General features: G+C 43.4%; 8 protein-coding genes across 13 annotated transcripts; 7 read left to right on the top strand and 1 right to left on the bottom strand.

Moving 5' to 3' along the window:
- The first annotated feature begins 252 nt into the window (after window positions 1–252).
- On the top strand, window positions 253–2131 carry LOC120453845 (chitobiosyldiphosphodolichol beta-mannosyltransferase). Its single transcript, XM_039638742.2, has 3 exons — window positions 253–938; window positions 995–1555; window positions 1634–2131. Exons 1-3 carry the CDS (start codon window positions 379–381, stop codon window positions 1851–1853), a joined length of 1341 nt encoding a protein of 446 aa, XP_039494676.1. The 5' UTR covers window positions 253–378; the 3' UTR covers window positions 1854–2131.
- A 230-nt stretch (window positions 2132–2361) lies between these two features.
- LOC120453846 (zinc finger protein 354B) lies at window positions 2362–4193 on the top strand. Its single transcript, XM_039638743.2, has 4 exons — window positions 2362–2575; window positions 2630–3381; window positions 3453–3572; window positions 3641–4193. Exons 1-4 carry the CDS (start codon window positions 2459–2461, stop codon window positions 3960–3962), a joined length of 1311 nt encoding a protein of 436 aa, XP_039494677.2. The 5' UTR covers window positions 2362–2458; the 3' UTR covers window positions 3963–4193.
- Window positions 4194–4334: 141 nt separating this feature from the next.
- LOC120453847 (zinc finger protein 595) lies at window positions 4335–6460 on the top strand. 4 transcript variants are annotated; one of them, XM_039638749.2, is made up of 5 exons: window positions 4335–4453; window positions 4520–4663; window positions 4720–5597; window positions 5659–5772; window positions 5836–6460. In XM_039638749.2, the coding sequence occupies exons 2-5, from the start codon at window positions 4550–4552 to the stop codon at window positions 5999–6001; spliced, it is 1272 nt and encodes a 423-aa protein (XP_039494683.1). In that variant the 5' UTR covers window positions 4335–4453; window positions 4520–4549; the 3' UTR covers window positions 6002–6460. The 4 variants fall into 4 exon arrangements, with proteins under 4 accessions (XP_039494683.1, XP_039494678.1, XP_039494680.1 ...); XM_039638744.2 differs by having other exon boundaries at window positions 4501–4663; XM_039638746.2 differs by having other exon boundaries at window positions 4336–4453; window positions 4525–4663.
- A 136-nt stretch (window positions 6461–6596) lies between these two features.
- On the top strand, window positions 6597–8393 carry LOC120453843 (transcription factor Ouib). The gene is made up of 4 exons (XM_039638738.2): window positions 6597–6758; window positions 6822–7831; window positions 7888–8010; window positions 8108–8393. Exons 1-4 carry the CDS (start codon window positions 6645–6647, stop codon window positions 8232–8234), a joined length of 1374 nt encoding a protein of 457 aa, XP_039494672.1. The 5' UTR covers window positions 6597–6644; the 3' UTR covers window positions 8235–8393.
- Window positions 8394–8503: 110 nt separating this feature from the next.
- LOC120453844 (zinc finger and SCAN domain-containing protein 31) lies at window positions 8504–10120 on the top strand. 2 transcript variants are annotated; one of them, XM_039638740.2, is made up of 3 exons: window positions 8504–8670; window positions 8722–9818; window positions 9861–10120. In XM_039638740.2, the coding sequence occupies exons 1-3, from the start codon at window positions 8560–8562 to the stop codon at window positions 10009–10011; spliced, it is 1359 nt and encodes a 452-aa protein (XP_039494674.1). In that variant the 5' UTR covers window positions 8504–8559; the 3' UTR covers window positions 10012–10120. The 2 variants fall into 2 exon arrangements, with proteins under 2 accessions (XP_039494674.1, XP_039494675.1); XM_039638741.2 differs by having other exon boundaries at window positions 9876–10115.
- Window positions 10121–11824: 1704 nt separating this feature from the next.
- LOC120453842 (zinc finger protein 182) lies at window positions 11825–14809 on the top strand. Its single transcript, XM_039638737.1, has 5 exons — window positions 11825–12092; window positions 12178–12513; window positions 12890–13740; window positions 13796–14116; window positions 14557–14809. The coding sequence occupies exons 1-5, from the start codon at window positions 12057–12059 to the stop codon at window positions 14702–14704; spliced, it is 1692 nt and encodes a 563-aa protein (XP_039494671.1). The 5' UTR covers window positions 11825–12056; the 3' UTR covers window positions 14705–14809.
- Window positions 14810–15528: 719 nt separating this feature from the next.
- Window positions 15529–17511, top strand: LOC120452729 (inhibitor of growth protein 1). Its single transcript, XM_039637097.2, has 3 exons — window positions 15529–15871; window positions 15952–16919; window positions 16981–17511. The coding sequence occupies exons 1-3, from the start codon at window positions 15730–15732 to the stop codon at window positions 17185–17187; spliced, it is 1317 nt and encodes a 438-aa protein (XP_039493031.1). The 5' UTR covers window positions 15529–15729; the 3' UTR covers window positions 17188–17511.
- An 88-nt stretch (window positions 17512–17599) lies between these two features.
- LOC120452730 lies at window positions 17600–18781 on the bottom strand. Of its 2 annotated transcripts, none has more exons than XM_039637098.1 (5): window positions 18644–18781; window positions 18218–18496; window positions 18059–18158; window positions 17949–17999; window positions 17600–17882 (listed from the first exon to the last, which is right to left on the bottom strand). In XM_039637098.1, exons 2-5 carry the CDS (start codon window positions 18490–18492, stop codon window positions 17799–17801), a joined length of 510 nt encoding a protein of 169 aa, XP_039493032.1. In that variant the 5' UTR covers window positions 18493–18496; window positions 18644–18781; the 3' UTR covers window positions 17600–17798. The 2 variants fall into 2 exon arrangements, with proteins under 2 accessions (XP_039493032.1, XP_039493033.1); XM_039637099.1 differs by having other exon boundaries at window positions 18716–18775.
- Window positions 18782–24507: the final 5726 nt, after the last annotated feature.

The raw sequence follows: 24507 nt of genomic DNA, 5'->3' as shown, positions 1-24507 counted from the left end.
ATGTGCCTTCTTGCAGCGTCACGAAAGTATGGTCACTCTTCAGCTGTTAGTTCTCTGTTACCTAAACTTATTTTATTTAACAGTAGTGTTCAGAAATATAAGTGCTTTGGTAGAAAAACAACATTTCTTATAATCATTTCATTAAATAAAACAAAGATATTTGAGAAGGTCTAGTGAAAAAGTTGATTTAAATGTTGATAGAATGTAACGTTTTTAAAGGAATGAACCACCCCAACGTAGCGCCATACTTGCAGAGTTCCGTGCCTTTTCCCTGCAATGGAGTACGGTCGCATTATTCCCCAGGATTCAACCAAACCACAAACAAAACGCGCAATTCACTTTAATCGTAGATAAAGCTCTTGTTTTTCCTGCCCAGCGATGACGGAAGTGCCGCCCAAGAAGCGCAACGCCTGCGTCATCGTGCTGGGCGACATTGGACGCAGTCCGCGCATGCAGTACCATGCCCAGAGTCTTCTGGAGGAGAACTACCACGTGGACATGATTGGATACCTGGAGACGAGGCCTCTGGAGGAACTGACACAACATCCCCGCTGCCGAATCCATGAGCTCACTGCCGTCCCGGTGACGAACCTAACGCCCAAACTGCGCCTGCTCTTCAAGGCCTTTTGGCAGACGCTCAGTCTCCTGATGGCTCTTATCTCGATTGGCCGTCCCAGCTTCCTGCTCGTCCAGAATCCGCCTGGGATTCCCACGCTAATTGTGTGCTACCTGTACTGCGCGGTCACCAGAACCAAACTGGCCATCGATTGGCACAACTACACGTACACAGTGCTGGCTCTAGGAATGTCCAAGGGAGAGCAGAGTCCTCTAATTCGACTGGTTAGACGACTGGAGCGATACTTTGGCTCCAAGGCGCACACACACTTTTGTGTGACGCGGGCCATGCAGGAGGATCTGCAGCAAAACTGGGGCATTGGGCAAGTCCAAACTCATCCGATTTTAGTAAATCACTAAGCCATGACTCATCTTACAGGCCTGTTAAAGTTCTATATGATCGTGCGCCCGCGCAATTCCATCCCATCGACCTGACCCAAAAGCACGAGCTGTACCTCAAGCTGGGCAAGGACTACCCACAGTTCCAGGCCAAGGACTCCGAACAATCCGATGTTCTGGAGGCCACCGCTCTTACCCAGAAGCTGGCCAGCGGTATTGTGCAGTACAGACCCCATCGACAAGCTGTGTTGGTTTCAAGCACTAGTTGGACGCCGGATGAGGACTTCGGGATACTTCTTAAGGCTTTGCAAGCTTACGAGGAAACTGCGCAAGCTGAGCCGTTGGTTTATCCTTCCCTGTTGTGCATCATCACTGGAAAGGGCCCACAAAAGGAGCACTATGTGGTGGAGATCGACAAGTTGCAATGGCAGAAGGTGTCGGTGATCACGCCCTGGCTAGAGATCGAGGATTATCCCACTGTTCTGGCCAGCGCCGACCTGGGAGTGTGCCTGCACTGGAGCACCAGTGGTCTTGACCTGCCTATGAAGGTGGTCGATATGTTTGGCAGCGGGCTGCCTGTCTGTGCCTACGATTTCAAGTGGTAAGTATTGTTGCCTAACCCTTTCAACTCTTGTTAATTTTATTATTATTTACTACTTACCACAAATTCATTTTTAAGCCTGGATGAGCTGGTGAAGCACGGCGAGAATGGCTTCGTATTTGGGGACCATGTTCAGCTGGCCGAGCAGCTGAGGATCTGGTTCGAGAATTTTCCAAAGAATCCAAGCATCCTGGAGACCAGAGCTGGTTTTCAGCGCAAAATTCAGGAATTCCAGGAGCTGCGATGGCGGGAGAGCTGGCGCCTCATCGCGGCACCCGTGCTGGAGGCATTCCTGTAGAGCATTTTAAATAGATTTGACAATTACACGTTGAAAGAGACTTTCTTTAATTTGCTAATCGCTTTTTCTAGGTTAGCTACTAACAATTATATGTACACAAGAGCTTAAAAATTGATTATGCAGATTATACACGATGCATTGAATTGTTTATTTTATTTTTGTAATCGTAGCCTATAGATAATAACAAATGCTAACCGAAAGGGATACTAGCATTAGATTCAAGCGTATACTTACCAAAATCAAATGTATTCATTTATTTATTAAATATTTTCACGGTACGTATGTTTTTGTAATTGTCTCGCGATCAAAAAAATCATGAAAGTAAGTTATTAATTTTTTAATGAATGGTAAAAAGAATGACTGGGAAAATAAATCGCAGAAATTCATATAAGCAAATGGTTTTGTTTACCAAAATATTTAAAAATATAAGTGTTTTTTTTTATTTGTCAGCAAAATTCTAAGCATATGGAAAAAACATTTGTTCGCGCCAAAGAGGATTTTGGTTTTTGCGAGCGACGGTCACACTCCAAAACCGAACCGGCTGCGCAAAAATTATAATAGTAATTTGTAGTGTAAATTAAGAAATTTTATTCAACTGTACAACAATGACCAGCGAGTGTCGAATCTGCGGCGAGCGCATCTTTACGCCGCACCCAAAGAACATCTTCGAGAAGCGAAACCATCGCATTCGGATGGCCATCGAGCAAATCACGGGCTTAGAGGTGGCGTCCCTTTTATTTGTTTTCCGCAATTATTCATAAGCATTGCAATTTCAGATAGTTTTAGAGAAGATGCTGCCCCAGCACATCTGCTCCTGTTGTCTCCTGGACCTGACCCAAGCCGTAGCCTTCAGGCAACGCTGCCTGGAGACGCACGCGAATCTTCACCAGAGGAGCTCCCCGAAGTCGAGTGTCGCCTCTAAAGGCTCCGCGGAGGCTTTGCAAGTGCGAAGTGATCCTATACTGAAGCGGGAAGTGCAGGAGGATACGGTCGACACCGAGGACGATAAGGAGCTAATGGAGGATGATAGAGAATTCTTGGACGAAGATAAAGAGTTCATGGATGACGATAAAGACTTCTTGGAGGACGTAAAGCCGATTCCAAGTTTCTCTCCGGCCAAGAAAATTAGACTCGAGGCCCAAAAACTCCCGAACAGCCAATCCCCACGAGTCAGGGTCAAGCGCCTTCGTGTGCAGGAGGTCGAGAAGTCAGACAGTCCGCCGCAATCTCCGCGGGAGCGCGTCCGAAAGCCCAGAAAGCGGCGACCAAAGCCCAAAGTCGATCGCTCGATCAAGAGATATGTGTGCGACCAGTGCGGTTGGTCGTTTAACGACCACAGCAACATGAAGGATCACAAGTTGCGTCACTTCGAGGAGAAGTTTTCGTGCGACGAGTGTGGTCGCAAATTCTACACCATGCCACTGCTCCGATTGCACATCCGAGTCCATCACAAGGGCGAGAAACCTTACGTCTGCAAGTTTTGCGGTATGGGATTCGCCAATAGTCCCAGCCGCTGTCGTCATGAACGGTGAGTGTTGGCCTAATGGTTACTAGTCTTTATGTATCATAAAGTACCATATAAACCAATCGCTTTGACAGTCAAATGCATGCTAACGAGCTGGTCCATCCCTGCAAAATATGCGGCAAACGTTTTAACAGCGAGAAGGGTCGGTTGAAGCACGAGGAGGGGCACAAGAGTGACCAACCGGATGTCCACATGTAAGAATCATTCAAAACTCACCGAAATAGACGGATTGACAGTCAATGTTTTTTTTATTCTCTCACAGCTGCCTCACCTGCAACAAGGAGTTCAAGGAGGCGCAGTTTCTGCATCGTCACTACTCCACCAAATACCACCGCAAGCGGGTCAACTTGTTGGTGGACGACCCGAAAGAGGAATTTCAGTCAGATGCCGATCCGGAGGAGAGTCCAGGATATATGGAAGAGGGGCAGGCAGAAATGGAGGACAGCCAGGCCGAACTGGATGTAATTTTGGAGGACGTGGAGGAGGAACAGTATGAGGACCACGAAGAACTTCTGGACCAGGACGCGCCCTTTGAAGACTACGAGTATGACGAAGTCATTGCGGAGGACGGGCTGTACACATAACTTTAAATACACACAACATACGACTCCTTTGGCGCCACACGTTCGCCAATGCCAGGGATGCAGACTATCGCACTATTTTGGTGATTTAAATAACTTATTTGATCCAATAGCCATAAGACGATTAGCACTAACATTTGAAGGAATTCCACTTCGGTCACGGATTACAATTTGTTATAAAATTTATTTTAATTACAAATTACGTTTTTTTTAATAAAAATCATATAGAACCAATGTCTATTATACATTTAGATAGTCTAAGATAACAAAAACAAAATTTTAATCAATAAAAACTAGTTCGGTTTTGTATATGTAGAGTCCCTGGTTTCTTCGAAAAAAACAGTTAGTTTTTCCACATCTATATGGCAACGCCATTGCCTGCAAAACAAAACCTTAATGGCTCACACTTTTGAGCTATAGCATAACTATACGCATTTTCCGGTTTAAAATGTAAACCAAAGTTCTCGCACGGCGGCTGCTCTTTTTCCGAGACTGTAAGTTCGTATGTTCGTTATAATTCTTAGCATTAAAAAAGTTACAGGAAATGATTGCTTTGGGAGTTCAGCGTGATAAACTTTTAAATCCTTGAAATGGAAATGGCTTCGAGGTGCCAGCTGTGTGACTCGTGTTTCTGTCACCTGAGTCCCACGAGTATTTTTAGCCTGGGAGTTCTGGCCAAGATCAAGGATCTTACTGGACTTTGGGTATGTTGATGGTTTCTGTGGTCTGTCAATTGGACTACCCATTTACTCCATTACAGTTAGAACAGGAAGACCACCAGCCGCGCCACATTTGTCCATCTTGTCTGAATGACTTAAATACATCCATTAAGCTGAAAAGGCGCATTCAACGAATTCACAATGGAGCAGTGTTGAAGCGGGAATCTGAAGGTGATCAGTATATTAAAAGCACAGTATCTGATGTAGCAACAGAGGGGGATTTCTGTGACTTCGTATTTGAGGAATATCTAGAGCCCAAAGAAGAAGAACTTTCTGATTCAGAAAACTATCACATTCGTCAAAATCAAATCATCAGTGAGCAAGAAGCAGAGGAATGTGATTCTTATTTTCATCTCAACAATGAAGATGAAGAAAAAAGACCACATATCTTTAATGATCCAGAATCACCCCATGTTAAGCATCAAAACTCTTTTATAGAGACATCTACCAAAGGCATTAGACATTATTCTAATGTCTTTGCTTCTAAGTTGGCAAAACGAAACGGTCCTAAAAAAATTGATACACAAAGCCCTGACCTGGGAAAATTTATACAAATTGGAACGAAAATGTGCTTACCCAAAACGGATGCGCGTATCAACGTAGTAAGGCCCCCCATATTCGTTCCAGAAGATGGGGCAGCTGAGACTATAGTCCCTGCAAAGAGGGGAACCCGGAAAATGCAATCTCTAGAGTGCCCTGAGTGCAGAAGGGTCTTCAAGACTGCGTACAATCTGAAGATCCACTTGGTGCGCCACACGGGTCAGAGGGACTTTCAATGCACATTCTGCGAAAGGCAGTTCGTCTCCAAGTATCTTTGGCGGCTGCACGAACGAGTGCGCCACATGGGCGAACAGCCGTTCAGGTGCAAATTTTGCCCGGATACGTTCTTTACCAGCTCAGCTAAGTCCCGACATGAGCGGTAAGTCTTCCTTGTCTTATTTTAAAAACGATGTATAAATAATTTTTTATCACGATGGCAGAACGAGGCACATCAGAGATCGAAGCTACCAATGCGACGAGTGCAGCAAGAGATTCAATACCAAGACCTGTTTAAATAAGCACAAATTCCTGCACACAGGCCTTAAGCCTTTTGGGTAAGTAAACTGATATTGAATTGGCGAGAAAGAATCTATATAAGTCGTGTATCTTCTTCTCAGCTGCGACATTTGCCACATTGACTTTGCCCGAAAGTCAAAGCTAAGGAATCACTTCAATTCGCTAGCTCACCAGAAAAAGGCCACCGCCATCCTGGATTCTAAGCAGTGCTTATCCGCAGAAGAGTTAGAGGTCGCTCTTAATTCTGTTTTAGAGGATGCGAAATAGTTGTGTATTATGTGTATACACTTTGAAAACACGACTTGGATTATTTTGAGTTTTAAGATATCCATTAGACATAAATGTTCGAAAGTATTCTTATTGTTTTGGCACTGGATTGCCTTGCGTAAACTTTGAATTTGTTTTTTTTGTTCTCGAAACACATTGCAATCTTATATATTATTCCAATCTGCTCTTATTAGTTTTACATTTTTTTCATAAGCCTTCTATAACGTAGTTTCTCTAAGTGTATTATTTAGACAACTATACATTCCAAAGTAATTAAATAACTTAATATTTAATGATTGGCAGACAAAACCAGAAATTTAATGACGCAAAATATGTTTAATTTCATTTATTCTGATAAGTATTATTTTGATATTCTTCATCCTCCTATCATAAGCTAAAATCTAAGGGTTCCAATGTTTTAAATGTGAAATATATTTGTTAATTCTTGTTGCCCACGGAAGGCCAATATATTCTAGAACGAATTCCATAAATTTTAGATAACGCGATTTTCAAATTCTGGCGCCATCCCTTGGCAGTCACCCAGGGACGCGGACAGAAACCAAACGTTCGCTGCGAATCGCCCAAGATGAAGAAGCACCCATCAATAAAGCAAGGAATTTTGGCTCGAAAACAACTCTTGAAAATGACGCCACAATGCCGGTTGTGTGGAGATTTAATATACACCCAAAATCCAGTAAGCATATTCGATAAGCGCAGTAAAACGGTCAGGCAAATCGCTTTGGTGACGGGCGTTTGGGTGAGTGTGTCAATTGGAAATTCAATTGGGAAATTCAAACCACTAATGTACGTTGATCTGCAGCTCACTGATCATTCGAAGCTGCCCAGATATATGTGCTCCTGCTGCCTGCTGAGCCTGAAAAGCGCCATTGCCTTCAGGCACGTCTGCATCAAGACCAACAATCGGCTGACGATCCAGCGGCGAGGCCTGGAACTGGAAGCCAAAGATGACGCCTGCTGGGATGATCCGCTGAGCGACGCGCACGAGGTGCTGAAGATCAACGATGCGGAAGTCGAGCAGGAAGTGCTGTACGAGGAGTCCTATGCGGATAAGGAGGGACTGGAGGAGGAGCACGATATGTACAAGAAGGAGGAGGAGGAAAGTGAGGGTGATGAGCAGGAGGAATTTGTGGAGAATAACCGCTATTTACCCGACGATGATGAGGAGATGCTGGATAATGAGCGAGAGCCACAGCAAGATGATAAGGATATGGTGGATAAAAAGAAAGCACGGGAAGATGAGGAGGAGTCTCAGCAAGATGAGGAGTCACAGCAAGAAGAGGAGGAGTCACAGCAAGATGAGGAGTCACAGCAAGATGTGGAGGACTCACAGCAAGATGACGACGAGCTTTGGCAGAACGAAGATGACGACTACGATACAGATGATGATGATGATGATGATGATGATATTTCGTATACTCCAGGAAAACCTCGTCAATCGGTCCCCAACAAAGATAAAAAGCCGCCTCAAAAATACCCTAGAAAGTCACTTAAATCCGAATCATCTCCCAAAAACGAAGACACCGACTTTCTGAAACCAGCGAAAAAAAAACGAAAAACATATGTAAGCCGGAAGGTTCACGTCTGCGATCATTGCGGCAAGAAATTTACCGACAAGGGCAATTTCAACCTGCACGTGCTTAGGCACTCTGGCGTCAAGCCCTTCGAGTGTCCGGAATGCGGCCAAAAGGAGTTCAACAGGTACATCCTGAACATTCACATTCGGGTAAAGCACCGCGGAGAAAAGCCCTACGCCTGCCAATTCTGCGGCGAGCGATTCGTACACAGTACTATGCGATCTCGCCACGAAAAGTGAGTATATATACTGAATACCCTGAAATGCCCCTCTAACTCTCCCATTCTTTCAGCCGGGTGCACCGGAATAGAGCGACACCAAAGAACTTCAAGTGCAACTACTGCGACAAGCGATTCGAGTCGAACTACCAGAGGTCCAAGCACGAGGTAGTCCACACCGGCGAGCGCAACTTCCAGTAAGATCTTATGGAGATACATTTATTGTTTACTACTTCCTGCTTGAAATGTTACTAGTTTAAATTTGCAACGCTTTATTTCCTATTCTTCCCTCAGCTGCGAGGTGTGCAAAGTGTCCTTCACGCGGAACTCGAACTTGAAGACCCACTACCGATCCAGGCTGCACCAAAAGAAGGTGACCGCAGCTAGTGTTAAGTCCGAGAACGATTCAAAAAAGAAATGAGGTACAAATAGTTTGTTGTCAAGTGCTGCCACTCGATTAGAGGCTGTTAGGAAAATAGGAGCGCTTTTTAAATGCAATTTGCGCCCATGTATAGTAATATAGAGTAGGAAAGGCTAATGCTAGACGTTTTAAGATATTAATAAGAAAAAAATATCGTAATATTTGGCTGTACTTATTACTTTTGAAAAAAGAAGTGGTTACTTGTAGCACACTTTAAAATGTGCCATTCACACAAAACAATGATAAACGACATTGTTTGTCAAACACAAGTCCAACTTTGTTTACTTGAACAAAATTATAAAATTTAACTGAAATTACCAAGAGGATGACCACGCTGTGCCGCACCTGTGGTCAGAAGGCCGAGCACGCCAAGGCACTCTTCGACAAAGAGGGCAGCGACGTCCTGAACAACATTCTCAAACTGACGGGCCTTTGGGTAGGTGAACATTCCCAGTAAGCACGGAGTCATGCCCCTGTTCGATTCCAGCTGAGACACCAGTCGGGTGTGCCCACGAGGATCTGCTTATCCTGCTTGCTGGACCTGAATGATGCCATCGCCTTCCGGGAGCTCTGCATCAAAACCAACTCCTCTTGGTTCGAAAATCAGAGCAAACAAGAGGTTTCGGGCTCAGAGCAAAAAACTACCAGGGAAGACAGGAATAATAGAGCAAAAAGTGGTGTGGATGTTGTGCCTGTTAACATCGTGCCGATCAACATCGTCCCTCTTGCACAGCCACAAAATATCCTTGTGCAGGGGAGGATCCCACCACAACGCAGCAAGATAGTGGATGAAATTCCTCTTAGGACACTAGAAACTCCTATTTATCCCTTGATCGTCCCCGAAATTCCTCCTGCCGATCTCGTCGATCCTCTTCGATGCGAGGATCCTATCCTGGTGAAGAGCGAGCTCCTGCTTTCAGATGTGAAACCTGAGGAGTCCATAAATCAAAAAGAGGCTGAGTCCGAAATTTTACAAGTAATGAAGGAAGACCCCAGAATACCACAAGTCACCGAGGAGGTACGGAAAAAGCGAAGAAAGACAAGAAGGAAAGACTACTTAGAGGAGTGCGCTGGCAATGAAATGGTGGAAATGGAGAATACTAACTCTATTACCCCTGCCACTGCTGACGAAGTTTCCCCCACCAGAAGGAATAAGAGCAAAGAGGACAAATATGCCACTCGAAATAAATGGGGGGCTGCCAAAAGAGCGTATGCCCTGGAGCACAGACTATATTTCTGCGACCAATGCGGCAAAACTTTTAGCGAGAAGGGCAACTTCAATGTCCACCTCAGACGGCACAAGGGTACCAAGGAGTTCCAGTGCAAGGAATGCGACCGCAAGGAGTTCACCCAACACCTGCTCAATTTGCACGTGCGGATCAAGCATCGCGGCGAATTGCCCTACGTGTGCAAGTACTGCGGCAAGCGATTTGACAACTGCCTCAAGCGGCTCAACCACGAGCGGAACCACAAAGAGAGCCCCGTCCATCGACCACACGTGTGCTCCACTTGCCAGAAGGCCTTTAAGACTTCGACGGCCCTCAAGGACCACAGCGTGGTGCACACGGGGGAGCAGCCATTCCAGTGAGTTTTAGGCAAACAGAACGGTATTCGAATCTCTACTAGATACATTTCCTTTAGCTGCGAGCTCTGCCAGACGTCCTTCAATAGGAGGAACGCCCTGGCCACCCACTACAAGTCAAAGCACCACCGCATGAAAGTCGAGGAGCAGTCAAAGAACCCAGGTGGAGATATTACTGTCCAACCCAAAGGGTGAATCGTTCGTTTCTTGTAAGGTTTGTTGACATGACAAATGTCCCTCTGGAACTTTAAAAAAATAAAACAAGAGAGAACGCTCTAGTCGAGTTCCCCGACTTTCTGATACCCGTTACTCAGCTAGTGGAAGTGCGGGGGAGAGTCTTCAACACTGACAGTTTTTGGCAAATTGTGGGCGTTAGAGTGAGCGTGGCAAAAAGTTTTTTGGCAAATCGATAGAAATTTACCAAACTAATACAAAAATGAAATAATATCAAAACACTTTTCAAAAGTGTGGGCGTGTTTGCTTTGGGCGGTTTGTGGGCGTTAGAGTGGGCGTGGCAAGATGAATTAACAAACTTGCGCTGCGTCTATGTCTTTGGAGTCTGAATGCTTAATCTCAACTTTCTAGCTTTTGTAGTTCCTGAGATCTCGACGTTCATACGGACGGACGGACAGACAGACGGACGGACGGACCGACTCGGCTATTGATCCTGATCAAGAATATATATACTTTATATGTTCGGAAACGCTTTCTTCTGCCTGTTACATACTTTTTAAAGAATCTAGTATACCATTTTATTCTACGAGTAACGGGTATAAAAACTAAAGCAGCAGAAAAATTATCTCAAAAAATATTACATTATCAGTCTGCTTTAAGTCGTTCAGAGTGCTCTAGAGACTTGAAAATATAAAACAGGCTAAAGGAAGCGTTCCCTACACTATAAAGTATATGTATTCTTGATCGAGGCGAATTGGCCTAGCCATTTTCATCTGTCGTTCGTGTAAACGGCGAGATTTCGGTAACTTAAAAAGCTAAGGAGTTGGTATTAAGTATGCATTGATTAATTAATGCATGATGTGAACTAATCACCACAAATAAGCAAGACCTTTATCTTGATCTTTATGTTACTATTTCCTTTCGGCAGTCCTTCTTGCGGCTAGTAGAAAAACAACGTGGGAAATTACTAGCAATTTAGATAACCAGGACAGTGTCCAAAGACTCGCTTTTAATGTGGTCTATATGAGTTTTATGGCAGGGAAGCAAGAGGGGCAAAGAAAGTTTTTTTATCAAGGCGTCGAGAACAAGGAATCTTTTCTACTTCAACTCTCTGAAGTTCCGTCTGCCGAGCAGCGGATTTCACCCAGGTGAATATCGAACCTCTGATTGCTGATATTCTTAATGAATGCGCAATGAACAGCCAGGAATACATCATCCAATTCCTGGCAGAGGAATCTAAACCTTTGGTCTTTGGCCCACTGCAAGACCATGAATCTTCGCATAAAAGTTGAAGAGCAAAAGAATCCTGAAAAATCTGTACTAAATTCGCCTTCATCATTACTTAACTTTGTTTTAGATTGTACGTTTTTTTCAAAATAAAAACTAAGATTGTTAAGATGGTTTCTATAAATTGCATAAATACCTAATGTTACATTATTTATTCTGATGCTATATTTAGACATCCTATTTTCCTCGCTTAAACTATACAGCTTTATCTCTCTAAGCTGCAGTGAAATGAGTAACTTAGGTATCTATTTATGCACCTCTGTGTATTTTTACCTATTACACTGGTCAACAAATTATTTAGTTTATTTAGTTTAGCTTTACTTCATATTCTAAAATAAAAGTTAGGTGTATAAAAACTCGCTTTGTGGGGAAGCTATTTGCTAGTTTTAATGAAAGAGCAAGCTAAAGATAAAGACAAATACTTAAAGATAATAAATGCTTGAAGCAATGTACTATAATCGCAGCCCCTGAAAAGTGTTTTTGGCTACGCACATGGCCGCAGCCCTGAATTCAACCCCTAATTCAAGGTTGTGCAGCCCTGCAAACCCGGCTTGCTGTTTTGCAGAAAAATCGCAGTTTGCCGGCAAAGGATGAAGTGCGCAGTTGACATCCGCGGCAACAGATTTCTTTGCGAGTTCTTTAAAAAACATCACGGTGAAAGCAAACTCATTTTCCGGGGGAAAAATTTCCCAACAGCCCGCGAAACTTTCCACCGGAAACTTTCCACTCAATATTGCCAAAACGAAAAAAACCCAATAATTTGCGGATAACTTTCCAAGATGTGGTCGTCCAGGAAAGCCAGCCATTCAAAATGGGTGTGTCACTCAGACTCCTCTTGTGCATCATTAGTGTTCTAATCTCGTATATATGTATATACCTTCTGTTCTTTTCTTGTTTAAGGAGAGCCATTCAAACAACAACAAAGACACGGTGAAAAGAGCGCGAAATGAGCGCTCCTCAAGGCAGGTCAACAAAAAGCTAGTGAAACTACTCCTGGCGGAGCCAGACGACAATGACGCCACTAGCGCCACCAGCTCCACTGCCACGCCAGACAGTGCGTTCTTTGACTGTCATTCTGAAGAGGAAAGCTCTGGGCTCCAGGAGTGGGATCTCCCGCCTGGTAGCAAGTGTCGCACTTGCTTTCGCATCATATCACGGGATGAGGGTGTTAAGGATCTCTATGACAGGGACAACATGGCGCTCCTTCACCACATAAAGGTCACCACTGGAGTATGGGTATGTCTAACAAGGAGTGGGTTGATTTGTTTTGCGAAAATTGCATATAAAACTAATCATTTAACTTCATTGTGTATACTCTACATACTTGTGTATTCCTCCATCTTCGCTTCATAAGTAAAGTTTGTTGATAAGGCTTATAGGGTACATAATATGTAATTTCTTATACACAGAAAATAAGTTGATAATTCGGCATAAGTATTATATGTTTACATAGGAGAATGTGCATAAATATGTATATGCATATATAACAAGAATATTTGATGGCTAATAAAAATATACGCAGTTATATTTCTTAAAATTTAACAGAAAAATCAATCCACCATCTAAAGATAAAATAAAGTCGAGTGAATAAATCAACTTACATTTTATGCAGATTCAACAAGGAGTAAAGGAGCTACCGCATCACATTTGTGCAACGTGCCAGGAAACTCTGAAGAAAGCCGTAGAATTCCGAGGCAAGTGCCAGCAGATTGACAAAAAGCTTAGGCAGACGACGGAAAAGTACAATTTCCAAATTTGTGACGAAGAAATGGAGTCGGAGCTGGAAAATGTCCTCTATGAAGAGTCCGTCCAGCAGGCGCAGGAAGTCCTAGGACCAGAAGATTTCAGCCCAGAGCTGTGGTCCGAAAGTGAGTGCGCCCTGGATGAAGAGGACTTTCCACTGGATCTAGAGTCAGTCACTAGAGTCACTCAGTCACTGAGTGAAGACGACTTAGGTCTTGGCGAAGATACAGAAAAAGTCTTAGCTCTGGAGCAAAAAAAGCCATCATGGAATGAAATAATTGGCATACAAAAATGTAAGACTGAGGCAGAGATTGGTAAAGTAGAGTACGGAGCTAAGGTCTATAAGGTTGTGTTGGGTGAATACAATAGCCAAAAAGAAGCTGAACCAAAGTATTCGCTTCCACTACCAAAGCGACCTCGATTGAGGGTGAGTCCAGAGGAGAAGAAACGAAGGCAGCGCGAAAGAGTTCAAGCCAAGCCTTTCAATTACGTCTGCGACAAGTGCGGACACTCTTTCCGCCAACGCATTCAGCTACAGATGCACTTGCTCCGGCACAATAGCGCCAAGGACTTTGAGTGCCCAGAGTGTCCGAAGAAGTTCTACGATGTATATACGCGCAACATTCACGTAAGGGTGCGGCACAAGGGGGAGCATCCCTTTCGCTGCAACCATTGCAATGAGTCGTTCTCAAACGCAAGTAGTCGTCACAGACACGAGAGGTAGGTACTGAACTATTTGGTGGTCCTGTCATCTAATCATTTCCCACGACTTCAGAAATGTTCATGGGGCAGGCAATCGCATTCGCTCGCAGAAGAAATCGAGGGAAGAAGGCGCCAGTCGCCACTACTGCACCAAGTGCCCCAAAAGTTATACCAGCAAGAACGGTCTAGCCCTACATATGAACTCCCACAACGGCACCAGGCCCTTCCAGTGCAAAAATTGTCACAGGTCATTCGCAGACCCATCTGCCATGAAGCGGCATCAGGCTTTACATGAAAAGTTTCCGTTTCGCTGTGATATCTGCTTGAAGGGATTCTTGCTGAGCTCACTACTTACAAAGCACCTGGATGTACACACAGGAAAACGTCCTCATAGGTGGGTGCAAAAAACCTAAGATGCCGAATATTGCCCATTTAATTATACCAGTTACTCGTAGAGTAAAAGGGTATACTAGATTCGTTGTAACAGGCATAAGGAAGCGTTTCCGACCATATAAAGTATACATATTCTTGATCAGGATCAATAGCCGAGTCGACCCGTCCGTCTGTCTGTCCGTCTGTCCGTCCGTATGAACGTCGAGATCTCAGGAACTATAAAAGCTAGAAAGTTGAGATTAAGCATACAGACTCCCAAGACATAGACGCAGCGCAAGTTTGTTGATTCATGTTGCCACGCCCACTCTAACGCCCACAAACCGCTAAAAACTGTCAGTGTTGAAAACTCTCTCCCGCACTTCCACTAGCTGAGTAACGGGTATCAGATAGTCGGGGAACTCGACTATAGCGTTCTCTCTTGTTTTTTATTTATTTCACCAGGTGCGAGCTCTGTGATGTTCACTACCGCCATAGATATAATCTAAACAAACACAAAACCTCCAAATTGCATAGGGATAATGTGCAAAAAGCCGAGGAAGAGGAAATCAACAGACTGCAATATATACTTACAGATTTTCAAAGCTACTAACGATATCAACAAGCTGGACTTCGAATCTCAAAAACAATACTTCACTATGATTAAGCCAAATGCACAAGAAGTGCGAGCCAGAACTCAGGAAGAATAGACTCAAACTCTTTGAATACATCTAATTTTTATAAATATCGGTATACTCACATGGCAAATATACGTAATACTTTTAGGCTGATTGCACATGAAGTAAGTGCCGACATAGAAAATTGAGACAGAAAACATATATTGTAAATATATTATTAGTATAAGTAGGATTATTATGTATTGACTAACATGAAACTTGACTTCTCAATTGACAGGTCACTTGACGTATGTCACAAAGAAAGAATATTGAAATAAACTAGTAACCAAACAAAAAATAAAATAATTGCACTTCTTTTTCCTAATTTAAAAATGCTGGTTATATGGATATTTGAATTACTCCAGTTTCCCACGCAAATGCTAACAGTTAAGAGGGTTGGCCTTGAATGCTTTTTCAACACTAGTTGTAGGCTGTTCAAAAGTCACAGTAAAAGATAACAGGGCAATAGAATGATTTTACCATTATAATAATAAGAATAATTTGAATTAACAATATTAAAAGTATTTATTTAATTGCCTTTTTTTCAGGAATGTGAGAAACTATTTTAAATACTTTCTATTGATGAATTGGAATTGATAAATAAATAATGTGTTTCAAATTTTAAAACTATATAAATTCAATTATAAAAAGTTCAACTGAAACAACAGTGCCGTTAACCACCCTGTTTTCAGTGCAGCAAAACACCAGCCGATTAGTGTTGCAAAGCACCATCCATTGTATACATACATATAAATAATACCAACGCACACATACACGCACACACGAGTACAGTCGCAAGTTGCGACTCGCAACGCCATACAAAAAGTTGGAACTGAGTGGAATCGGAGCACTATATAGTCAGCCGATCCCTTCCAGAGCGCCGGAAGAGCAGCTCTCACCTGATCCCACGTCCCCGAGCCGATGTCGCGGCGGAAATAGAGCGATTCGCAGTCCAAACAAGATGATAAACCCCATTGCATCCGAGTCGGAGGCCATCAATTCGGCCACCTATGTGGACAACTATATCGATTCGGTGGAGAACCTGCCGGACGACGTGCAGCGCCAGTTGTCCCGCATCCGCGATATAGATGTCCAGTACAGAGGTGAGTTCTGGCCAAAAGTACGCCTGTTGGAAAAGCGAAAAACCTAACCTTCCTCTTGGGGCAATCTCTTCGATTTGCAGGCCTCATTCGCGACGTGGACCACTACTACGACCTGTATCTGTCCCTGCAAAACTCCCTGGATGCCGGGCGACGGTCTAGAAGCATCTCCAGGATGCACCAGAGTCTCATTCAGGCGCAGGAACTGGGCGACGAAAAAATGCAAATCGTCAATCATATGCAGGAGATAATTGACGGAAAGTTGCGGCAGCTGGACACCGACCAGCAGAACCTGGACCTGAAGGAGGACCGCGATCGGTATGCGCTTCTGGACGATGGCGCGCCCTCGAAGCTGCAACGTCTGCAGAGCCCGATGAGGGAGCAGGGCAACCAAGCGGGCACCGGCAATGGCGGCCTGAATGGAAACGGCCTGCTTTCGGCCAAAAATCTCTACGCCTTGGGCGGCTATGCAAGTGGTGTTGTGTCCAGTTCCATTGCCATGACCTCCGGCAACTGTAGCGGCTCAACGTCCAACTCGGAGCGCTCAAGCCATGTCAGTAATGGCGGCAACAGCGGCTCAAATGGCAATGTCAGCGGTGGAGGAGGCGGTGCTGGCGGAGATCTTCAGCGCACAGGCAGCAAGAGGTCGAGGAGGCGAAACGAGAGCGTTGTCAACAACGGAAGCTCTCTGGAAATGGGCGGCAACGAGTCCAACTCTGCAAATGAAGCCAGTGGTAGTGGTGGTGGCAGTGCCGAGCGCAAATCCTCGTTGGGCGGTGCCAGTGGAGCGGGACAAGGACGCAAGGCTAGTCTACAGTCGACTTCCGGCAGTTTGGCTAGCGGCTCAGCAGCCACGAGCAGTGTAGCAGCTGGAGGTAGTGGTGCCAGCGGAAGCGGAGCCGGCGTAGTCGGTGGCAACAACTCCGGCAAGAAGAAAAAACGCAAGGTACGCGGATCTGGGGCTTCAAATGCCAATGCCAGTACGCGCGAGGAGACGCCTCCGCCGGAGACCATTGATCCGGACGAGCCTACCTACTGTGTCTGCAATCAGGTGAGTTCGCAGTACTTTTGCTTATAAAAAGATTCACCACAAATCGCGTTTTTTGGTGCAGATTTCTTTCGGCGAGATGATCCTGTGCGACAACGACCTGTGCCCCATCGAGTGGTTCCATTTTTCGTGCGTCTCCCTGGTGCTCAAACCAAAGGGCAAGTGGTTCTGCCCCAACTGCCGCGGAGAACGGCCAAATGTAATGAAACCCAAGGCGCAGTTCCTCAAGGAACTGGAGCGCTACAACAAGGAGAAGGAGGAGAAGACCTAGTCTATTAGGCCAGCGATCCCAGCCGATTGCTCTGTGTCAAACACCAGGCTCTGTAAAATATTCGATCCTAAGATTTACCTTTATGTATATTTAATGACTTTCTTATACCCGATCCTTTTCCGACTTCCTCGTCTTTCATCCAGTTTAGATACCCTGCTTCTGTGGTTAAAGGTCGTCAGTTTTCATTTAAAGTTTCTGTACAAATAATACCTTTCTCGATGTAAACACACACACACACACACACACACACACATACACACACAAACTCGTATAATTAGAGTACACCTAAACTTAATTTACGGTAATAAACGTTGATATTCAAAACCCACAATGATTTCTTGGCCCCAAGGAGCACCGTATCCAGTAGTTTTACGAATCTATTTCTTTAATTGTCGTTTAGCAGACTAAGGCATTCGATTTACACATTAGTATATTTGATTGTGTATAAAGGTGTGTAAAATATATAAATTTGTATAAAACTATTTGGTAGGCATCTGTGGAATTGTACGGAATTCTTATTGTAAAAATGCGCATGGACGGAGCTTCTGATATGTGTCAAGTCAAAAAGTATTTTAATGCATTATTTGAGCTTTCGTACGAAGGTTCTCCTATCATGGCATGAGCAGCTCAATGTTTGGATTCTGGATCTCCAGGAATATCTGGTATTGCGAAAAGACCACCAGCCAGCAATAGATCTGAGGGTATAAGTAAAATGGGTTTATAAACATGATGATCCAGGATTTTGAATCTCAACCACTTACATTATAGGCTACCCAAACAAAGTTTAAAAGGGCCGAGAAGGTTTGCTCCAGCTGTCGGCGAAAAAGTAATTTATTAGCTTCAATTCATGCAAAAAGTAGTTGGTACTCACATAAATATAGTAGCCTCCAATAAGCCAAAGGCTCCAGCAAAACTGAAAGAGAATGGCCAGGCCAATGAGACCCAACCAGGGCAGTAGCCATCCCCGAGTGCTGCAAATAGATAAGTCGTGACTGGATCAATGCATATATGAAGCAAAAGCTTGTCTTACCTGATCTTAATGCCGTAGTAGACCAAATAGGAGGACAGGATGATCAGCAGGAAGTAGATGATGAAGAATCCACCTGCCACGGGCATCGATGAACGGATATCCGTCTCAAAGAGCGGGGAATAGAGCTGCGCAGACTCCCCGCCTGCCAGCATATAAGAAATCAGCGTGATCATTACGGCGGATAGTGCAGCCGTATAGGCGGCCACGGCGTAACTCCCTGTCCGGACATTATCCGACCAGATGATAGGCGACCAGCAGGAACTCAGCACTACCATGTTGCTGTGGGAAAACACCGGGGAACACTATAAACACTTTTCAATCACAAACTTTTTTGGCCTGCGTGACAGCGTCAACGCCCAAATATATTGGTCATTGCAAACGCCGTCCAAATTTACTATTCTCTTCAGTTTTTCAAGTGATAGTTACTTCGAAAGGTTATCCTGTGATATATCCTTTAAAAATGTCCAAATTGTTTTGGTTTCTAGGGCGTGGGCGTACCTTTTTTAAATAATAATCGCTTAATTGAAAAAACAACAACGGCTTGAGTAATAGGGTTGTCACGCGTGCGTAAAAATGGGAATTATCGATATTTATTTATCGGAAAATATATTTTTGCTACATATGAAATAAAAAGTATACATTTTAAATTCTGCGAAAATTGGAATTGTTTGATTTCTTTACTTTTTAATTTTTATATATTTAAAAAGAATTCCATTTCAATGAGTATTTATTTAGGAAAAATCAGACTTATTTTGTTGCACATTTTAATAAACCTCCTTACTGAATAAAAAAAATACATTTTCGATAAGAAACTATCGATTTTAAATGAAAACGCATTTATGAGCACCCAGATAGCTTTGTGCGTTTTCTACAGTGGAAATATGAAAAAAATTTTGACAACCTCTATTTCTTTTCGTGTTTTCTTAGTCCATGATGTGTCTAAAACATTTATATTATAATTAATATTTAAAAAAGTGTCTATCTATTTAAGTAATTGCAAAATATTTTCATATATTTTGCATTTATTTCTTTATTTTTTTTTTATTTTAAAACCAGTTTTTGGCTTGCAATTTGTTTTACACACATTTTAAAAAACTTTTAACAACTAATTTCTTACCACCGATCGATCGGTCCCACTGTGCATCAGACCAGCAGAGCAGCTGAGCTGACCGAATACCAATACGAATATTCACCATATGTCGGGACTGCAGCAACAACAACCTCACGGCAGAATACAGGGCCGGTTGTTGGAGTGATCTTCATTTGGCAATTACATTTGGCCGTGTTCGGAGGTCTCCGCGGATAAAAGCGCCAAAACAGAAGCCGCTCGCGCTGCGTGAATCAGTTATCAGTGGGATTAACCGCGATTCGCGCGGAATTCAAATCCATCAAATCAAATCAAATAGTGCGCTGTGCTCCAACTTCCCAGTGATCGCCTCGTAACGGTAGAAAGGTGAAAACCCGAATCGAATTGAATCGAATCCAATCGAATCGAGTTGAATCGAAGGGCATAACACATTACCCACTCTGCGTGGGCAAGGTCAGCTCCACCGGATCCCATACCTGTACCCATACCAAGTACGTATGTATGTATGTACATCAGAAGGCGCCTATGGTGGCGATGATGACTAGCCATTAACCCAGTTGTGTGAAAGTTCTTTGGACTTATGAATAAGTATGAATACGAGTGCGAATGCGATTGCGAATGCATGGAGGTGCACTCTTCGCGGTCTCATGTTCCAATTGGAACAATCTTTCGTGCCGAATTGTGGCTCATTCCGCGCTGTATGTTTGGGCCAATTTCTCGCCCCAAAGAGATGTGGGCTTAAAGTGCACCAACAAAAAAATCCAAAAAAAAAGCAATTTGGATCCCAACAAAAAATGAAGCATGGCATAAGAAAAGGTTAATAATTCGTGCCAATAATGCTCTCGAAATTTGGCTCGCATCTCTTGTTGGAAGTGTGTTTCGAGATCAGGAGTTTTTTTCATCTCCGATTTTTCTGATTTTCGAAGGGGTTTTTTAGAGGGAGAGGCTCGAAAAAAATTAAAGCGGAATCGGAATCAGACTGCGCGCCGACGACCCATATTTCGATTTCGTTTAATTTACGAAAATAAAAATAACAAGAGAGAACGCTTTAGTCGAGTTCCCCGACTATCTGATACCCGTTACTCAGCTAGTGAAAGTGCGAAGGAGAGTCTTCAGCACTGACAGTTTTTGGCGGTTTGTGGGCGTGAGAGTGGGCGTGGCAAAAAGTTTTTGGCAAATCGATAGAAATTTACAAGACTAATACAAAAATGATAAATATTAAAACATTTTTCAAAAGTGTGGGCGTGGCAGCTTTGGGCGGTTTGTGGGCGTTTAGTGGGCGTGGCAAAAAATTTTTTTTTGTAAATCGATAGAATATTACAAGTCCAATACAAAAATGAAAAAATATCAAAACATTTTTCAAAAGTGTGGGCGTGGCAGCTTTGGGCGGTTTGTGGGCGTGGCACTAAGTTTTTTGGCAAATCGATATAAATTTACAAAACCAATTCAAAAATGAAAAAATATTAAATTATTTTTCAAAAGTGTAGACGTGGCAGTTTTGGGCGGTTTGTGGGCGTTAGAGTGGGCGTGGCAAAACGGTTTTTGGCAAATTGATAGAAATTTACAAGACCAATACAAAAATGAAAAAATATCAAAACATTTTTCAAAAGTGTGGGCGTGGCAGTATTGGGCGGTTTGTGGGCGTTAGAGTGGGCGTGGCAACATGAATCGACAAACTTGCGCTGCGTCTATGTCTCTGGAGTCTGTATGCCCAATCTCAACTTTCTAGCTTTTATAGTTCCTGAGATCTCGACGTTCATACGGACAGACGGACAGACAGACGGGCGGACAGACGGACATGGCCAGATCGACTCGGCTACTGATCCTGATCAAGAATATATATACTTTATATGGTCGGAAACGCTTCCTTCTGCCTGTTACATACTTTTCAACGAATCTAGTATACCCTTTTACTCTACGAGTAACGGGTATAAAAATACAAATCGAAATCGAAAAAACAACAGAAAATAAAAAAGGGGAAAATCTGAAGAAAAGAGCAGCGATACTTAAGTGCGGGCAAATAAGTAAAAGATATGCCATAAAAAGACAGCATAAGTGTATTTTGAAGATACTTTTTCGTGTTGTGTTTTCCTTGTCCCTCACCCTTCCGCTCCTCTCGTGTATTTTATTTTTATTTTTATTGCTATTGTTATTATTATTGTACGGTGTTGACTGCTGACTGCTGCCGACGCTTAATGTTAACTTGTTTAGTGTGGGCAGCAGTTGGTAGTTGGCTTTGTTTTGTTTTGTTGTTTGTTTTGCTGTCTCTCATATTATATTGTTACCTGGCCATAACGGTAAAGGACACTTGCTATGCTCATATGTAAATGCCCCGCCTGCCAATCAATTGAATTGTGAAAAGATGACTCTTACCTGGTAACTCACATACCCTCCCATCCTGATCCTCGCCTGCTCCTCTGATCCTCTGCTTCTCTGTTCATCCAAGTAAAGCTGATCTGCAGCTGCACCTTTATCGGCACAACTCGATCTAGGAACTTCGCAATGGGACAATCCCAAGACGTCTCGCGGATATTTTTAACTCTGGCGCGACTTAATTCCACCAGCATTTGCAGTGGCCGCAGCTTATTTAATGTCTACAAATAATCCAAATTGGGGCTTAGCCTCAGTTGTGAAAAGAGATGGCGGAAGGGGAAACGGGGGCCAGATAGACTGGGATGCAGTGGGATAAGGAGCAGAAGGAGCTGGAGGAGGAGGAGCAGTAGATGACCAGCCCCGGCACTTGTGCATTCGATCATCGGTGCAGTGATGCAAGGAGTAATTCGTATCTGTTACACTAAACTCACGATTTATAGCCATTCCACATGAAAAGGAAATTAAAAGAAAACCAAATAAATCAAATGTAACATTCAATGTGCCGATTTTATTTATTTCTAAAGTGTTATATGAATTGTAAAGAATGTTATTGAAATCATCGATTTTTTTAAGCGATCTCCTTCCAAAATTGCGTTACCTTACAAATGAAACGAATTGAAGTAGTAATTTAATACCCAAATGCTATGGAAATATCTTTAAGATAAAAATTTGAGAGATTGCAAAGTTTAAGCATCATAAGTAACGGTATATATAAGGTATTTCTATCGATACATTGATACACTTTTCTTATTTGCACATTATTTATAAAGACCCAATAATGAGAATTACCCAACAAAATAAGATTTGGAATTATTGTTTCTTATTTATTGATTAAAAAATTTAAACGCCTTAAAGTATTCTTAGGCTATGATTTTTTTTATAAATTGCCATATTTCTCATCACTACTACTCTTAAAGTGTAGGATGCACTATACCCATATTGCGTCTGCCAAAGTTCGGGCCACAACGGTGCATAAATGAGGATGCGGCAGAATGATACCGCGGGGGACGCGTTGGAAAATTGGGGAATGAAGTGCCATTTGCTCAGTGGGACAAGTTGTGGCCAAATAATGACTATATTAAATAACAGTTAGCAAACATTATTGCATTGCCCGCAGGCTGTGTAGGAAAGATCTGGCCAAAAGGCACGGCCATTGAAACTCTGGAGAAGATGCAGCCGTAGTCGCAGTCGTTTTTGAACATTTGAACGCTGTTGGAAATGGCAGTAATGTGACCATTTAAGACCTCTTTCTGATGTCTTATAGAGTGAAAACGTCCTGCTGTGTGAAAACAAATTATAGGCATGTAATGTTGCATGTTACGTCGCGAGTCTCAAGTCATTGGATTGGTGGGATTGCTGGGTATTTGGGGGAACTGGTGGAACTGGGGGATCTGGGGATCCGGAGGAGATCTTTTGGGAGCCGAACCAGCCAGCTAAGCTCAGTCAGTGCTGCAACACTCAAAAGTTAGCCCGGTCGGGCCAGTTGGGATTGGGGCTTGTGGATTTTGACTCGACGCTGGCTTTATGCAGATGCTGTACTGATGCTGATGCTGATGCTGGGACTTTCAGAGCCAGACTCTCAGACTCAGACTCTGGCCCAGACACTTTGGGCCTGCTGTGGATGTGTTTCTCCGTTTGTCTATTGGTTTGTTTGCTCTTTGCCGTTTGCAGTTTGCCGTTTGCGAGTGTGTGCTAGCTGGTCTAATGCTCTCTAACTGCTTATCAGATCTGTGAGGATTGCGCAAAAACGATTTCGGTTTTCCTTTTGGCCCGCCTGCTCCTTCGACTCCTAGTTTTTCTTCTAAGACCTACATATACCCTATTTGAAGGCGTGTCCGGTGAGTGACTGACTGGCTCGAATGGAAAATAACACATTTGTATTATCACACAGTCTTAGGTGCTTTTAAACCTTTTTAAAAATACAAAATGGGATAAACTTTTATTACTATAATAATAACGAACCAACGCTGTTCCCTTATCACACCAAACCTGTTTAATATAGCGTTTTTTAGGTTGTGTCACCTAAAAAAAGTATTAAATGTCAGAAGGACAGGTGTTGGTTAAATTAACTGTTTAAATAATCTGATTAATTGATTTACATTGTGGCTAAAGAGATCGGAAAATGGTTGTGGAGGAATGCTTATTTCCAATATAAATTCTCAGCTGTGAATGGGAACACTGGAGTAAAGATTAAATCAAAATACATGATTAATATTAGCATCCCGTAACTTTGATTCGATCAGCATTCCGATCGTGCCACAAAGAGGCGTGGTGCCTTCTATTTGCTGCATAATTCGTGGTAATCGAATACCTCGTAGGGTATTCGCGAATCGCAATGATTGGGATAACCTTTAGAGTAATATACTTATTTCTTGTTTTCTTTTTGTCTGTCTGTTTTGGATTTTCAAACAACGAATGCCATTGCAACTCCGCATTTAAACGAGCACCGCGAGTCCGGTGCAGTTTTCCCGCTCGCCGGCTGGTGTTGTTGCTTTTGGTGTTTTTGTTTTGGTGGCATTGCTGTTATTGGCAAGACAGATTTAGATTGAGTCCAGACTCGAAAATAAAGTAATGAAAAGCTAAGCCCAACTGCAGATCTCCCACCGCCCCTGCGACTGTCCTGTCCCTGTGGTGAACTTTTATTGCCTGGTCGGGAATCGGTTGCTTTCAGCTCCCAGCTCCCAGCCCCCATCCCATTTCCATTCGCAATCCCATTTCAGTCCTGCTTCTCCTCCGGCTCCTGGGGGAGGTGAGAAAGTGGCAAACTGTCGCTGGGGACAAGTGGTCCCTCCAAGCTCATATTCGGATATGTGCCAGAGCTCGGCCCATT

The sequence above is a fragment of the Drosophila santomea genome, chromosome 3R (genome assembly GCF_016746245.2).
Source record: "Drosophila santomea strain STO CAGO 1482 chromosome 3R, Prin_Dsan_1.1, whole genome shotgun sequence".
Classification (NCBI taxonomy): Eukaryota; Metazoa; Arthropoda; class Insecta; order Diptera; family Drosophilidae; genus Drosophila; species Drosophila santomea.
This window is presented reverse-complemented; position numbering and strand designations above follow the sequence as displayed.

Coding starts and splice junctions, on each gene's coding strand:
- LOC120453845 (XM_039638742.2), top strand. CDS start 379: ATGACGGAAGTGCCGCCCAAGAAGCGCAACGCCTGCGTCATCGTGCTG. Junction 939..994: donor CAGCAAAACTGGGGCATTGG/GCAAGTCCAAAC, acceptor CTCATCTTACAG/GCCTGTTAAAGTTCTATATG. Junction 1,556..1,633: donor TGTGCCTACGATTTCAAGTG/GTAAGTATTGTT, acceptor TTCATTTTTAAG/CCTGGATGAGCTGGTGAAGC.
- LOC120453846 (XM_039638743.2), top strand. CDS start 2,459: ATGACCAGCGAGTGTCGAATCTGCGGCGAGCGCATCTTTACGCCGCAC. Junction 2,576..2,629: donor AGCAAATCACGGGCTTAGAG/GTGGCGTCCCTT, acceptor TTGCAATTTCAG/ATAGTTTTAGAGAAGATGCT. Junction 3,573..3,640: donor GACCAACCGGATGTCCACAT/GTAAGAATCATT, acceptor ATTCTCTCACAG/CTGCCTCACCTGCAACAAGG.
- LOC120453847 (XM_039638749.2), top strand. CDS start 4,550: ATGGAAATGGCTTCGAGGTGCCAGCTGTGTGACTCGTGTTTCTGTCAC. Junction 5,598..5,658: donor GCTAAGTCCCGACATGAGCG/GTAAGTCTTCCT, acceptor TCACGATGGCAG/AACGAGGCACATCAGAGATC. Junction 5,773..5,835: donor ACAGGCCTTAAGCCTTTTGG/GTAAGTAAACTG, acceptor TCTTCTTCTCAG/CTGCGACATTTGCCACATTG.
- LOC120453843 (XM_039638738.2), top strand. CDS start 6,645: ATGACGCCACAATGCCGGTTGTGTGGAGATTTAATATACACCCAAAAT. Junction 6,759..6,821: donor CTTTGGTGACGGGCGTTTGG/GTGAGTGTGTCA, acceptor GTTGATCTGCAG/CTCACTGATCATTCGAAGCT. Junction 7,832..7,887: donor ATGCGATCTCGCCACGAAAA/GTGAGTATATAT, acceptor CCATTCTTTCAG/CCGGGTGCACCGGAATAGAG.
- LOC120453844 (XM_039638740.2), top strand. CDS start 8,560: ATGACCACGCTGTGCCGCACCTGTGGTCAGAAGGCCGAGCACGCCAAG. Junction 8,671..8,721: donor TCAAACTGACGGGCCTTTGG/GTAGGTGAACAT, acceptor GTTCGATTCCAG/CTGAGACACCAGTCGGGTGT. Junction 9,819..9,860: donor ACGGGGGAGCAGCCATTCCA/GTGAGTTTTAGG, acceptor AATCTCTACTAG/ATACATTTCCTTTAGCTGCG.
- LOC120453842 (XM_039638737.1), top strand. CDS start 12,057: ATGTGGTCGTCCAGGAAAGCCAGCCATTCAAAATGG. Junction 13,741..13,795: donor AGTCGTCACAGACACGAGAG/GTAGGTACTGAA, acceptor CCACGACTTCAG/AAATGTTCATGGGGCAGGCA. Junction 14,117..14,556: donor ACAGGAAAACGTCCTCATAG/GTGGGTGCAAAA, acceptor TTATTTCACCAG/GTGCGAGCTCTGTGATGTTC.
- LOC120452729 (XM_039637097.2), top strand. CDS start 15,730: ATGATAAACCCCATTGCATCCGAGTCGGAGGCCATCAATTCGGCCACC. Junction 15,872..15,951: donor TATAGATGTCCAGTACAGAG/GTGAGTTCTGGC, acceptor TTCGATTTGCAG/GCCTCATTCGCGACGTGGAC. Junction 16,920..16,980: donor CCTACTGTGTCTGCAATCAG/GTGAGTTCGCAG, acceptor TTTTTGGTGCAG/ATTTCTTTCGGCGAGATGAT.
- LOC120452730 (XM_039637098.1), bottom strand. CDS start 18,492: ATGGTAGTGCTGAGTTCCTGCTGGTCGCCTATCATCTGGTCGGATAAT. Junction 18,000..18,058: donor TTGGAGGCTACTATATTTAT/GTGAGTACCAAC, acceptor TTTCGCCGACAG/CTGGAGCAAACCTTCTCGGC. Junction 17,883..17,948: donor TTGTTTGGGTAGCCTATAAT/GTAAGTGGTTGA, acceptor TTATACCCTCAG/ATCTATTGCTGGCTGGTGGT.